This window comes from Zootoca vivipara, chromosome 6, assembly GCF_963506605.1.
Source record: "Zootoca vivipara chromosome 6, rZooViv1.1, whole genome shotgun sequence".
Classification (NCBI taxonomy): Eukaryota; Metazoa; Chordata; class Lepidosauria; order Squamata; family Lacertidae; genus Zootoca; species Zootoca vivipara.
The window spans coordinates 16353012-16365781 of record NC_083281.1 but is presented as its reverse complement, the minus strand read 5'-3'; the positions used below and the strand labels follow the sequence as shown (position 1 = coordinate 16365781).

General features: G+C 43.2%; 1 protein-coding gene across 1 annotated transcript; it reads right to left on the bottom strand.

The window, feature by feature from the left end:
- Positions 1 to 421: 421 nt before the first annotated feature.
- Positions 422 to 12413, bottom strand: LOC132592251 (cytochrome P450 2C20-like). Its single transcript, XM_060275251.1, has 9 exons — positions 12237 to 12413; positions 10673 to 10835; positions 9908 to 10075; positions 8231 to 8391; positions 7776 to 7952; positions 7072 to 7213; positions 4368 to 4555; positions 845 to 1025; positions 422 to 629 (listed from the first exon to the last, which is right to left on the bottom strand). The coding sequence occupies exons 1-9, from the start codon at positions 12411 to 12413 to the stop codon at positions 448 to 450; spliced, it is 1539 nt and encodes a 512-aa protein (XP_060131234.1). The 3' UTR covers positions 422 to 447.
- Positions 12414 to 12770: the final 357 nt, after the last annotated feature.

Here is a 12770-nt window from a genome sequence, read left to right as displayed (position 1 = left end):
ATTGTGGATTATCAAGCTCTTTTAGCAAGTCTAAATTCTTCTCATTTGCCTGATTGAGTTTCAAATTTAATACCTCAACTTTCCCCCCAATTTCCTTCATATTCAATTTTTTCTTCTCCTGGGTAATTATCCATTTACCTTTTTCCACCTTGAGAACAATCAGAAACAGAAGAAATTCAGAATGGGCAGAGATCTATGCATAAAGCATGTTAGTTATTTAGTTATTTAGTTTTTCAACCACAAAACGTTTTTACAGTACTGAAATCTATACAGAAGGCTTTCTAGTGAAAGAGATTTTCAAAGGAGTTATTACGACACAAACCTTTATTGTGTCAATATTATCACCAAATCAGAGAGACAGAAAGATTTCAGATTAAGAAGAAACACACACAAGGGAGAGTCCCCTGAGTCCCCCAGAAATATCAGCTCTCTTGTATCAACGACCATTCACCGTGGAACCACACAAAGTTGATAACGCCGTGGAACATGTCCATTACTTTCCACTACTGGTGCAATGTCTATTTCTTCATGCTGCTTGGACGCTTTCAGATGGAAGTTTTGCAACAGCGTTGTGAGGATTACGAAGATCTCCATACGGGCCAAACCTTCACCAGGACAGACTCTTTTTCCTGGAAAAGCAAGAAACAGGAGTTCCATTTATATATACAGGGTGAGTCCTAACCCAATTTCTCCCAGGCCATACAGTCCAACATTTTTTCTCTTTGTTTGCATCCCCCTCTCCATCCCACTACAGATCCTTAGATTCCCCCTAAGGTTAAGCCAAGCCAGCCCTCCCATTTGCCCCTTCTCTCCATTCTGGACGCATAAAACAGAGGTCCATCACCTGCTCCGAATGGCAGGAAGGCATCCACCTTCTTGAAGGCCCCGTTTTCATCCAGGAAGTGGCCAGGATTGAATTTCCTGGGTGTCTCATAGTACTGGGAGCTCTTCATGATGGATGACAGGAAAGGAATAACGGTGGTGCCCTGCAGAGGAAAGGCAGAGACCCCGGGGGCAACAGTTATTGCAAGCAACCCAGTTCAGATATTTCCTCTTTAGCCTGCCTTTATTCCTAATTCATATCCCCTAAGGACTGGACAATGCTCTGCTGATTAGGAGATGGTACCCTCCATAGGTAATCATTCAATTTATCTGCATCACTACATGTGGCCTGGCCCTGGGAAGAGTCTCGTAGCTTGGCAGGAGCCAGGAGCATATAGTGGTATCTTGGTTCTCGAACTTAATCCGTTCCGAGAGTCTGTTCGACTCCTGAAACCATTCGAAAACTGCAACAGTTACAGAACTATACAGGAAAACAAGCTCCTATGGGAGCCCTGATATAGAGGTTCAGTTAAAACATTGCAGGCCTTGCCCTGGGTAGCTGCAAGACCACCTCAAGACCCCACCTCTCCGGATTGCATCCTTCCAGTTTGAGATTGGAGTACAAATGAAACAATCTCTCTTTCTCCAGCACAGAAGCTGTGCATGTTTAGGAACAGTTCTCACCGGGATGACCTTGCCCCCTGGTGTAAACAAACCAGGATTCTCACAGCTTCTGGAAACTTCCAGTAACTTTTAGCAACTTTGAGTGTTCTTTGTGGGAATGAATGTCTCACCCCAACACTCCCTCCACTGTCAATGGGAGCATGCCTCTCTTTTTTTCAAAAAAAAAATTATTAACAAAAAACATCTAGTAAAAATAAAACACTACAAATGACAACAACCAGAAGCAAAAAAACAAAAAAACAAAAACCACAACAAAATGAAACATACATAATTTCATATTCTTAACCTTTTGTCAATTCATTGTACTGCGACTTCCTCGGATCCTCCTTACTGCGATTCACTGCTTATCCTTTTTAGCAATTTCTATTTCATCATCATTTTAACCTTATATAAATTATGCTTATTTCTTAATTCTTAACAAATCTATTATCTTCAATTACCTATTTTTCTTTACCACTAACCCCGATCTTGCGCTACAGCATTATATATACCTCCAAGTCCATTTCATATTAATTAATTACAATATTATTATTATTCAAATAAACTTTAAAATTCTTCCAATCTTCTTCCACCGATTTTTCTCCCTAGTCGCGGAGCCTCCCAGTCATATCAGCCAGTTCCATATATTCCATCATTTTCATCTGCCACTCTTGCACCGTCGGTATTTCTTGTGTTTTCCAATATTTTGCTATCAAAATTCTAGCTGCTGTTGTGGCATATAAAAAGAATGTAATATCCTTCTTGGGTATTTCATTCTTGACTACCCCAATAAAAAGGTCTCTGGTTTCTTTATAAAAGTGTTTTTAAACTCTTTCTTCAATTCATTATAAATCCTTTCCCAGAAGTCTTTTATTTTAGGGCAAGTCCACCACATATGATAAAATGTTCCTTCCACTATTTTGCATTTCCAGCACTTATTGTCATGTGTGTGATACATCTTTGCTAATTTAACTGGAGTTAAATACCACCTGTACATCATTTTCATAACATTTTCTTTCAATACATTACATGCAGTGAATCTGACCAATTTTTTCCACAACCTTTCCCAATCCTCCATCATTATATTATGCCCAACATATTTAGCCCATTCAATCATTACTGATTTTGTTTGTTCATCCTTTGTTTGCCATTCCAGCAGTAAATTTTGAAGTAGAAACGGGAGCAGGAGCAGCACCACACACAACATCGCCACCTTTTTTGACCTGAAACTGCTAGGAGCCGGACCAGGAGCAAGTCCAGTAACTTAATAAGCAAGATGGCACTGAGAATACTTTCCTGGAATTCTCACGGTTTGAACTCGAAACTTAAAATAAATCAGGTATACCATGTGTTACAAAAACAGAATTTGGATGTGATATGCTTACAAGAAACACATGTGACGAGAATTCATAGAAAAATCTTACAGAATAAAAAATTGGGCCAGGATTTTATTTCATCGGGAAAAGTCAAAAAACGAGGAGTAGTAATCTATGTGAAGGAAAAATTTGAGGCAAAGTTAATATTTAAAGACGAGGAAGGAATATATGTTGCGGTTGAAGTAAAGGTGCATGGGGAGAAGTTTCTAATGATGCCAAATCTGAATTTTACAAGAAGTTACACGACATATTGCTGGACTATATGGATTATAAAATTGTTTTGATGGGGGACATGAATGCGGTGGTCTCCACAATGATGGACAGAACACAAAGGCAAAGACTATCAAACGACGGGAGATTACCAAAGACATTATTTGAGTTGGTTGAAAATTTTGATGATTGATACTTGGAGACTAAAAATCCATTAGAAAAAGAGTTCACATTTTTCTCAGATGTTCATCAAACAGGTTCCAGACTTGATTATATTTGGACTACAAGGGACTTAGCCCCAAAAATAGCTAGAGCAGAAATTTGCCCAAAGACTTGTTCGGATCATAATGCTGTGCTGTTGGAACTAAAATTATTCGTACAGGGTTCGTATAGATGGAGAATGAATGATGCCTTGTTGAGGAATGAACAGATTGCTGAAAAGGCCCAAAAGACCCTAAAAGAATATTTTGAAATAAATTTAAATAACGAAACAGAAAGAAGGGTCATATGGGACGCTAGTAAAGCGGTGATGAGATGATTCTTGATTCAGCAGAATACAATAAGGAGGAAAGCACAAGAGGCAAGAAAAGAAAAGATCATAAATCAAATGAAAGAGGAAGAGAGAAAGTTAAGAAAGTTAAGGTCCAACCTGAAAAATCAGCAGGTTCAAAAGGAAATAAAGGCTTTGCAAACACAATATTCTCAGTTAATCAACCAGGAAATTGAGTGGAAAGTGAAGATGATGAAGCAGAGATCTTTCGAATCTGCAAATAAATGTGGAAAGTTGCTGGCATGGCAGTTGAAAAAGAGGCAAAAGCAAAATATAATAACCAAGGTAATACAGGAGGAAAAGATAATAGAGAACCCAGCAGAAATTAGAAAATGTTTCCAGAAATATTATAAGCAACTGTACAAGAAAGATAAAGAAGATTTAGGGGAAATGGACCAGTTCTTGGCTAAGCATGGATTGCAGAAAATTCCGAAGCAAAAGAATACTCTAATAGATTTGTTAAGAGTATGTGATATTGGAATTATTATTCATCAGCTGGTCACGTTTTGTTGTATGGTATACGCATAGTTATACATGACTTTGGTTTATTGTTGGTTGTATATTTCTGAAACTGAGTGGCAAAGAGCAGGTTTTTGTGCAGCAAAAAGCAACAAAACCCAAACATGGAGCTTTTAAACGCAGACGTTTGTCTGGAAAGAGTGGGGCAAAAGGTAAGTGTGGATAAGCCCTAAGCTGCAGGCGTAAATCTGAACTAATATTTCTGTTAGCCACACAACTCACTTTACCTTCGGAATGGTGAACCCTCGGAAATGTGCTTCCTTGGTGACTAAATGAGGAACTGCCACTGGGAAGAGGTCTAGAAATCGCTGGATCTCATTGATGAAGGCTTCTGTGTAGGGCATCTGATTCCGGTCCTCATAGGAGGGGCTGCGGTTCCTCCCAATGACCCGCTCAATCTCCTCTTGAATGTTTGCTATAAACAATATGGTGGGATTAGAGCTAACATGCAATTAGGAATTGTTAGATATAGTTATAGGAGGAAGAATCATGGCTCAGTAGTTTAGGAGTTTGTAACACACTACATCAATTGAATATCAAGGCAGAATAAAAAGTATGAGCAAGATGGACCTCCTGCTTTGCATGTAGAAGGTTTGTTCTCTGGCTTCTCCAGTTAACAGAAGAATGTAGAAGGAGATGGAAAGGATCTTTCTTGCATGCAGTGAGGGAGCAGGAGAGGCCTACAGACAGTTGCACATGGCAAAGGAAGGTGTGCTCTGCAGCAGTGTGGAGGTAGGGGCAGTACAGGAGTGGAGGGTTGCCCTCAGTGCTGTTTTTATAGAAAACTAGCTGGCCTGGCCAGGCGTTCCTGTGATTCCCCCCACTCTGTCCGGACACATGACTTATCCTGCCCCCTCCTCCCCCCACCCCCCCTGTCTGAGCCCTCTGTTGCCTCCGGGGAGTATTGGCCCCTCCCCCTGTTTCTCCATACCTTGGCCCCCACCCTTGGAGAAGGAACTGTCAGTTTCTGGGTTCTATTTCCCAGTATTTACTTTTGTCTGAGCCCTCTGTTGTCCCCAGGGAGTGTTGTCCCCTCTCCCCTCTATCTCCATACATTGGCCCCCTGCGCACGCATCGTGAACATTTTGATATATATAGATTAATTTTTTAAAAAATAAGAACATGAGAAGCAGAAGTTACTATTGTTTAATTTTACTTTTGGGGTTGTCGTTTATTTTGGTGGGTATTGTATGCTTTCGACGTTGTTGTGTGTTTTGTGGATTGTTTGATTGTTTGATTGTTTGTTTGTTTTGTTTTGATTATTTGGATATTCTAATTTTGGAGTAGGTGTTTTGAATGTAGGATGTGGTGTTGGGTTTTGTTATTGTGCTGTTTGCAATGTTTTATTTCTCCAGTTGGGGTTGTCATTTATTTTGGCGTGTAGTGTATGATTTTGGTGTGGGTGGTTGTTTTTTTGTATTTTATTTTTGGTGTAATTTTTTGGAATGTAGGATGGGATGTATTTTGTTTTTTTAATGTGTTGTTTGTAACATTTTTTATTTTATTTTTATGGTTTTATTGTGGGTATAATTGAGGAGTATTTGGTGTTGAGGAAGGTGGGGAGAGGTCTGTTTGGGCAAAGAAAAGGATCGGGGGTGATGATGCACCCCGGGACCCAGTGAACTACTTTAAAAATCTCAACGGGGGGGTCAAATAGCGAAGCCCCACAGCCCCGTAACAACAGAAGGTGCATTCCGAAGCGCCCGAGCTGTTCGGTTCCATAAAAAACCCAGTAAGTGGCAAGGGGAAGGTAGGGAGTTGTAAACCGGGGGGGGGGGGAATTGGCCACTGCAAATATCTGAGGACTTAAACTGGGAAGAGAAAGTGCATGATTGTTGTTTTTTTAAAAGACGCACAGCCTGGCAATCAGTCATAGTATAAAGCCTAGGTTAAAAGGGGTACGACTGCCCTTACTTAAAATGGCCACAGTAGCCTCGTATGTGACACAATGCCCACTATATTAAAAAGCAAAAACCCCTCGCCGTGTCCCCAAGTGTGTGTTAGGGGAAATGATGAATGACTACCTAATGCTGCCAGGCGTTTAATAATACAGCCGCCGGGAGAGGCTTTGGGCTTGGGCTTTGGAGGTGGAATGGGCGTTTTGGCGGTCGGCCTACTCAGTTTTCCCTGTCCCAACCCACCCCCCACTGCTTTGGCTGACTCAGGGTCCTCCCTTCCCCCCCCATGGCTATGTGTCCCCCCCCCTTTGTTGTGCCTCATCCCTGTGCCCCCCCTTGTGAAAGGCCCTATTCTGTTTGTTTTTCCCTGCTTGGCAATATTGAAAAAGCTGGGCCTTGTTGCTGCAAAAGAACTGTTTTCAGTTGGTGGCTGTGGAATTTTGTGATGTCATCTGGCGGCGCAGCTTTTGGATGCTGCTGGAGTCTTCAGAGCTTCTGGTGGTGACGTCTAATTTGGGCACCACTTTTTTGGTGTTCAATCATTATTTTAGGTGTGAAAGGTGTAGTTTTTTTTGGGGGGGGTAATCAGGCCAGATCCCTCCCTGATGGGCAAGGTACGTTGTGGCCAAATTTGTTACATTACGGTTCAGCAGTTACGGGAAAAGGCTGTGACCTCCGCGTACACAATGCCTACATTTTTATATATATAGAAGAGGTGCCGGAACTCACCATGTTCTCTTAGAATGGAAATGGCAGCCACCTGAGAAGTGTCTGAACTGAGTTCCTGTGATTTCCCCCTGGAATAAAAACCCTGGTTGCCCTCCTCCAATATTTTCTTAAAGTTGGTTCCTATAAGTTCCAATGTGATCAAAGGAAGGAACTGGGGTTCTGACTCAGTGGAAGGGAGAAAATCCCATGAGTTAGAGCTGGGAAAGAGAGTCCTGGATTTTTTAGCAAGAGAGGAACCCATCAGCCATCCAAACAGACAGGAAACAAGAGTTAGCCAGACAGATTTGATCTTGGTTTTTTTTACCTTCCATTTCTGGGTGTCGGAGGAGGACAACAAGCCCCTGTAGGATGGTGTTGCCTGTTGTATCTGTCCCTGCAAAGAATAGGTTGAGAACTGTAGCAACCAGGTTTTCATGAATGAATTCTGAAGCTGGGTTTGATTTCTCCTGATACGGAAAGAAGAAGAAGAAAAGAGCAATGTTATCAAACCTGGGGCTAATTTGTATGTCTACAGAAAGGTTTTATGGAAGACTGGCTGGCAAGATTTCCTTTCCAATCTGATTCAAAGTATCACAGGATAGACTTGTAAAAAATATCGCTGAGTTACAGAGGTATGAGAAGCAGCATCCTGCTGCCCAATCAGGTCCAGCATCCTGTTCTCACAATGACCAACAAGATGCCAATGGGAAACTCACAAGCTCAAGAACCAGGTGAAACTACAGCAAGTGGTCAACTGTGCAGGTAGAAGCTAGCCCTTGAGCAGGGAAGGTATTAATTCAAAGAGTGGTGGCAGGTGTTTGGGGGCATATATAGGATGTTGTGCTGGTTCCCCAGTTGTGTCTTATACAAAAGAAATGATAGCGAGAGAGAGCTTGATAGAACCTAGGGAATCATGGAATTGTAAGGTTGGAAGGGACAAAAAAGGTCTTCGAGTCACAGAGGAGATGAGGAAGACACAACAAAGTCATAAAAGAATAGTATTAGCATACAAATTCCAAATACTCCTACCTGCTCCATTTTGGCCAGGAAGCAGTCAATGAAGTCCCGGGGGCAATTTGGATCAAAGGACTCCTGGTGCATCTTGACCCTCTGAGAGATGAAATTTATTAACTTCTTCATGTACCTGGTCAGTTTATGCTGAGGCCCAGGCAGGATCCGCATTAAGCTTGGAAAAAAATTGCAGATCTGTGAAGAAAAAGGACATGGAGCCCCATCAAGACCTACCCTTCCTTATTGCCATGCATCCCATGGCCTGGACCATAATATTCAGCTCCTGAACTACCGTATGTCCCATCCACCAGAAGCAAAATGAGCAATTAGGCTTACAAAAAATATAGGGAGAGGCAGCTGAGGGCATGAACCAGCTAACACTCTTCCTTACTTCCTGTGGTTATACAGGAAGCAGCCTGTGACATCCAAGAGACCAGTTTTAGGACTTGCACCCCCTCCCACCACTTCCTTACCTGTACCCAGGTGGACAACAGAACTGAGAAGGATTTCTTTATCGTGTCAAGTAAAAAGATGAAGTTTTTGTCCTCATATTCAAACCGGTTGCCAAAAACAATGGAGCAGATGACGTTAGAGACGGCATGACTGAGGTGAATGGTTGGATCAAATGGGTGCCCTGCAGAGGGGGGAAATGGTACAAATGGAGTGTGTATTTACTGGGTAGCCTCTGAGGCCTGTGTCTGCCATATGTAGATTTGCATGCTGTGAACACTGCCAGCCTCCTTTTTACTTAACTTTTCCTAAAACCATTCATAGATGATATTTAGTACACATATGTTCCGCTTTCCAAACCCAAGGTATTCCCCAGAAATAGTTCCTTAAGCGAGCGTTCACCCCACCCCTTGCCTTGAGGTATGAACAGAGGCTGGGGATATGGAAGGTGGCCATGGTAACTGGGTGTGGGGTGACATGAAAAGGGAGACTTCAGCAAGGGTTGCTGGGAAGAAGAAGGAAGACTGCGGTCCATCTTGGGCAGGCCCCTCTTGAAAGGAGCAGGCTACAAGATCTGAACTTCCTTAAAGCTACAGTGATCTCCTTAAAAAGCAGAGACATCACCTTGCCGACAACGGTCCGTATAGTTAAAGCTATGGTTTTCCCAGTAGTGATGTACCGGTATGGAAGTCAGAGCTGGACCATAAAGAAGGTTCATCGCCACAGAACTGATGCTTTAAAATTCTGGTCTGGAGGAGACTTTTGGGAGTCCCATGGACTGCAAGATCAAACCTATCCATTCTGAAGGAAATCAGCCCTGAGTGCTCACTGGAAGGACAGATCGTGAAGCTGAGGCTCCAATACTTTGGCCACCTCATGAGAGGAAAAAGACCCTGATGTTGGGAAAGATGGAGGGCACAAAGGGGACGACAGAGGACGAGATGGTTGGACAGTGTTCTCGAAGCCACCAACATGAGTCTGACCAAACTGCGGCAGGCAGTGGAAGACAGGAGTGCCTGGTGTGCTCTGGTCCATGGGGTCACGAAGAGTCGGACATGACTAAATGACTAAACAACAACAATGGTCTTCACAATGTCTCAATTCTCTAAAGGGACACAGGCCCTGGGTCTTAACTGAAATCTATCCAGTCTGTGTGTACACAAAAACATTCTACAGCTAAAACTCAACTCAGTTAAAAATCATGAATGGGCTTTTTAGTAGGGTTGCCATATTCCCAAAAGTGAAGATCCAGACAAAGTTGTTGAGCTTTGGGGGAACACCTCCCCCAAAATATTACGTTCTGGGGCTTTTTGTTAATTTAATGGATTTTTTTAAAAAAAAAATGACTCCCCTTGCCGTACATCTGCGTTTTCCTAGACGTTTTGCCAATTCACCAAAAATCTGCCTGGATGCCACTCTGCTGCCCAAATCCCAGTTGTGTCTGGGAAAATACAGGTGTCTGGCAGCCCTAGCTTTAAGAAGATGGAAGGATTAAGAGTGCCAGCCCACATTCAGAAAAAGAATCAAAAGGCAAACACCTTGTATCTGGGAGATTCGCCAAATCTGAGCAGAATTCCATTTTGTTTTCTTAGGGGAAATAGCAATCCTTTTTTCTTAGAAAAAAGAGCAATCCTTGACTACTTGATTAAACCTTTTCACTCTGTTGAGGGAAAGCATAGATGAGTGGCAAGAACATTCACCTTCCGTTTTCCGCAGCACTTGCACCAGGAACTGGGCCTCCTCCTGGATCCGCTCCTCGATGGATCTTTTCCCCATCCCAAAGTTCCTCAGTGTTATGAGGGAGAAGCGACGGAGCTGCCTCCACCGTTCCCCATTGGTGGTAACCACGCCTGGAAATGGAGACTCCACTAATCAGAGAAGGCAACAGGGAAAACACCAGAAGAGTAAAATGAGAGAGTGAAAGGAGTAGCCGAGCAGTAAAATAAGAGAAATAAAGGAGGTGAAAGTGAAGGAGGGGTAGATTAAGTCTTGTAGTGCTACCCCTGGAGATGGCACAACCGAACAAGACAAATTCATGCCTGCACCTCTCTTTGGACTCCTCGTGATTTTTTTAAGCCTCACCCTTTTCTCCCATCACTCCCAGCACATTCACAAAGCCAGAAAGGGATCATAGGAAGAAAAGGAACATAGGAATCTTCCTTAGATACATAGAGTTGGAAGGGATCCCCCTGGTCTTCTGGTCCAACCCTCTGCAATGCAGGAATGCCTTCCACCGGGTCAGACCCCCTGGTCCATCTAACTCAGCAAACTGACTGGCAGCCGCTCTCCAGGGTCTCGAGCAAATGCCAAAGACTGCAGTTGGGACATTCTGCATGCAAAAGCAGGTAATCCACCACAACCCTTCCTGAACTACTCTGAGGTTTAGTGGGATAGGGTGGTATACATATCAATCAATCAATCAATCAATTGCCTTCCTCTAACATTGCAAGGCAAATTTCTCCCACCGTATTTCGAAAAGGAGTCATCCAAGTCCTGTAATGGTCCCCTTCCTCCAAATGTTTCTGCGTTATCCACAAGTGCTTCCTTGATGACTTCATAACCGCACAGCACCACAATTGGCCGGGAGCCCATGTAGACAGTGAAGATTGGACCATTCTGCTTCCGGAGCTGCCAAGAGATCAATCAATCACACCTTAGTGCTTAAAATTGGGACAAAAAGTGGGTGCAAAGAATATAAATTAAGAGCATTTACATATGACCTTGTAATAACAGTGGAATGAATTACAACTAGCAATGCAATTATCCTGTCCAACCATCTCGTCCTCTGTCATCCCCTTCTCCTAGTGCCCTCAATCTTTCCCAACATCAGGGTCTTTTCCAAGAATTCTTCTCTTCTCATGAGGTAGCCAAAGTATTGGAGCCTCAGCTTCACGATCTGTCCTTCCAGTGAGCACTCAGGGCTGATTTCCTTCAGAATGGATAGGTTTGATCTTCTTGCAGTCCATGGGACTCTCAAGAGTCTCCTCCAGCACCATGATTCAAAAGCATCAATTCTTCGGCGATCAGCCTTCTTTATGGTCCAGCTCTCACTTCCATACATCACTACTGGGAAAATCATAGCTTTAACTATACGGACCTTTGTCGGCAAGGTGATGTCTCTGCTTTTTAAGATGCTGTCTAGGTTTGTCATTGCTTTTCTCCCAAGAACCAGGCGTCTTTTAATTTCGTGACTGCTGTCACCATCTGCAGTGATCAAGGAGCCCAAGAAAGTAAAATCTCTCACTGCCTCCATTTCTTCCCCTTCTATTTGCCAGGAGGTGATGGGACCAGTGGCCATGATCTTGGTTTTTTTGATGTTGAGCTTGAGACCATATTTTGCACTCTCCTCTTTCACCCTCATTAAAAGGTTCATTAATTCCTCCTCACTTTCTGCCATCAAGGTTGTGTCATCTGCATACCTGAGGTTGTTGATATTTCTTCCGGCAATCTTAATTCCGGCTTGGGATTCATCTAGTCCAGCCTTTCGCATATGAATTAAATAAGCAGGGAGACAATATACAACCTTGTCGTACTCCTTACCCAATTTTGAACCAATCAGTTGTTCCATATCCAGTTCTAACTGTAGCTTCTTGTCCCACATAGAGATTTCTAAAATTATGTAAAACTTAATAAAAAATATTTATAAAATTTGGACAAAATGTTAAAGCTAAGAAGCTGCCCATGAGCTCCAAAGCAGCTACTTGCTGATAACAGGAAGAAATAACTACTTGTATTGAAACATTATCAGGTGGTGCAGCAAAGGAAAGATCCTGAAAACTTGAAACACCAGTATACCTGAAGGAGCGTCTCCATCCCCATCGTTCTGCTTGGACACTGAGGTCCACCTCCGAGGGCCTTCTGGTGGTTCCCTCATTGCGAGAATCAAAGTTACAGGGAACCAGGCAGAGGGCCTTCTCAGTAGTGGCACCCGCCCTGTGGAACGCCCTCCCATCAGATGTCAAGGAAATAAACAACCAGCCCCTTTGGCTCCCTCCCCCCCAACGCTACACAGCAGAGACTCACACTCACCTTATTAAAAGACGCGACGATGTCCCGAATATTCAACTGGAGCAAGTTGCCTAGCAAAGGCAATGGGGTGGGGCCCGGGGGCAGTTTGCCCTTTGTGGCATCTCTCCTCCGGATTAGGATAAGCAAGAAGGTGATGCAGGAGACCAGCAAGAAGGGCAACACTCCAAAGAGTTCCATTTGGGAGCTGACGGCCCTCGTTGACTTTGCTGTTCCTTGTACTTTGGTCGTACAAAGAAGTGGATGGGCATCCCAAGCGCTGCCTATAAATCCCCTCACAGAGATGGTGCAAGCAGAAAGAATAAAAACCTGTAATTCAGGGGAATTTCGACTTGCACAAGCATTTCTCTGGGCAATGCTGGTAGAAAGTTACATGCCCCTCTGGGACTCTCCCTACCTGTCCATGAATGAGGAAGGGAGATTAGAAAGATTAGAAACTCAAGATGCCTGCAGCATCTCAGTATTATGTAGGACAGAGTCAGAACTTTAAATCTGTGCAAATGAAGTGGATTAAAGTACCAAATCCACTTTATAAAG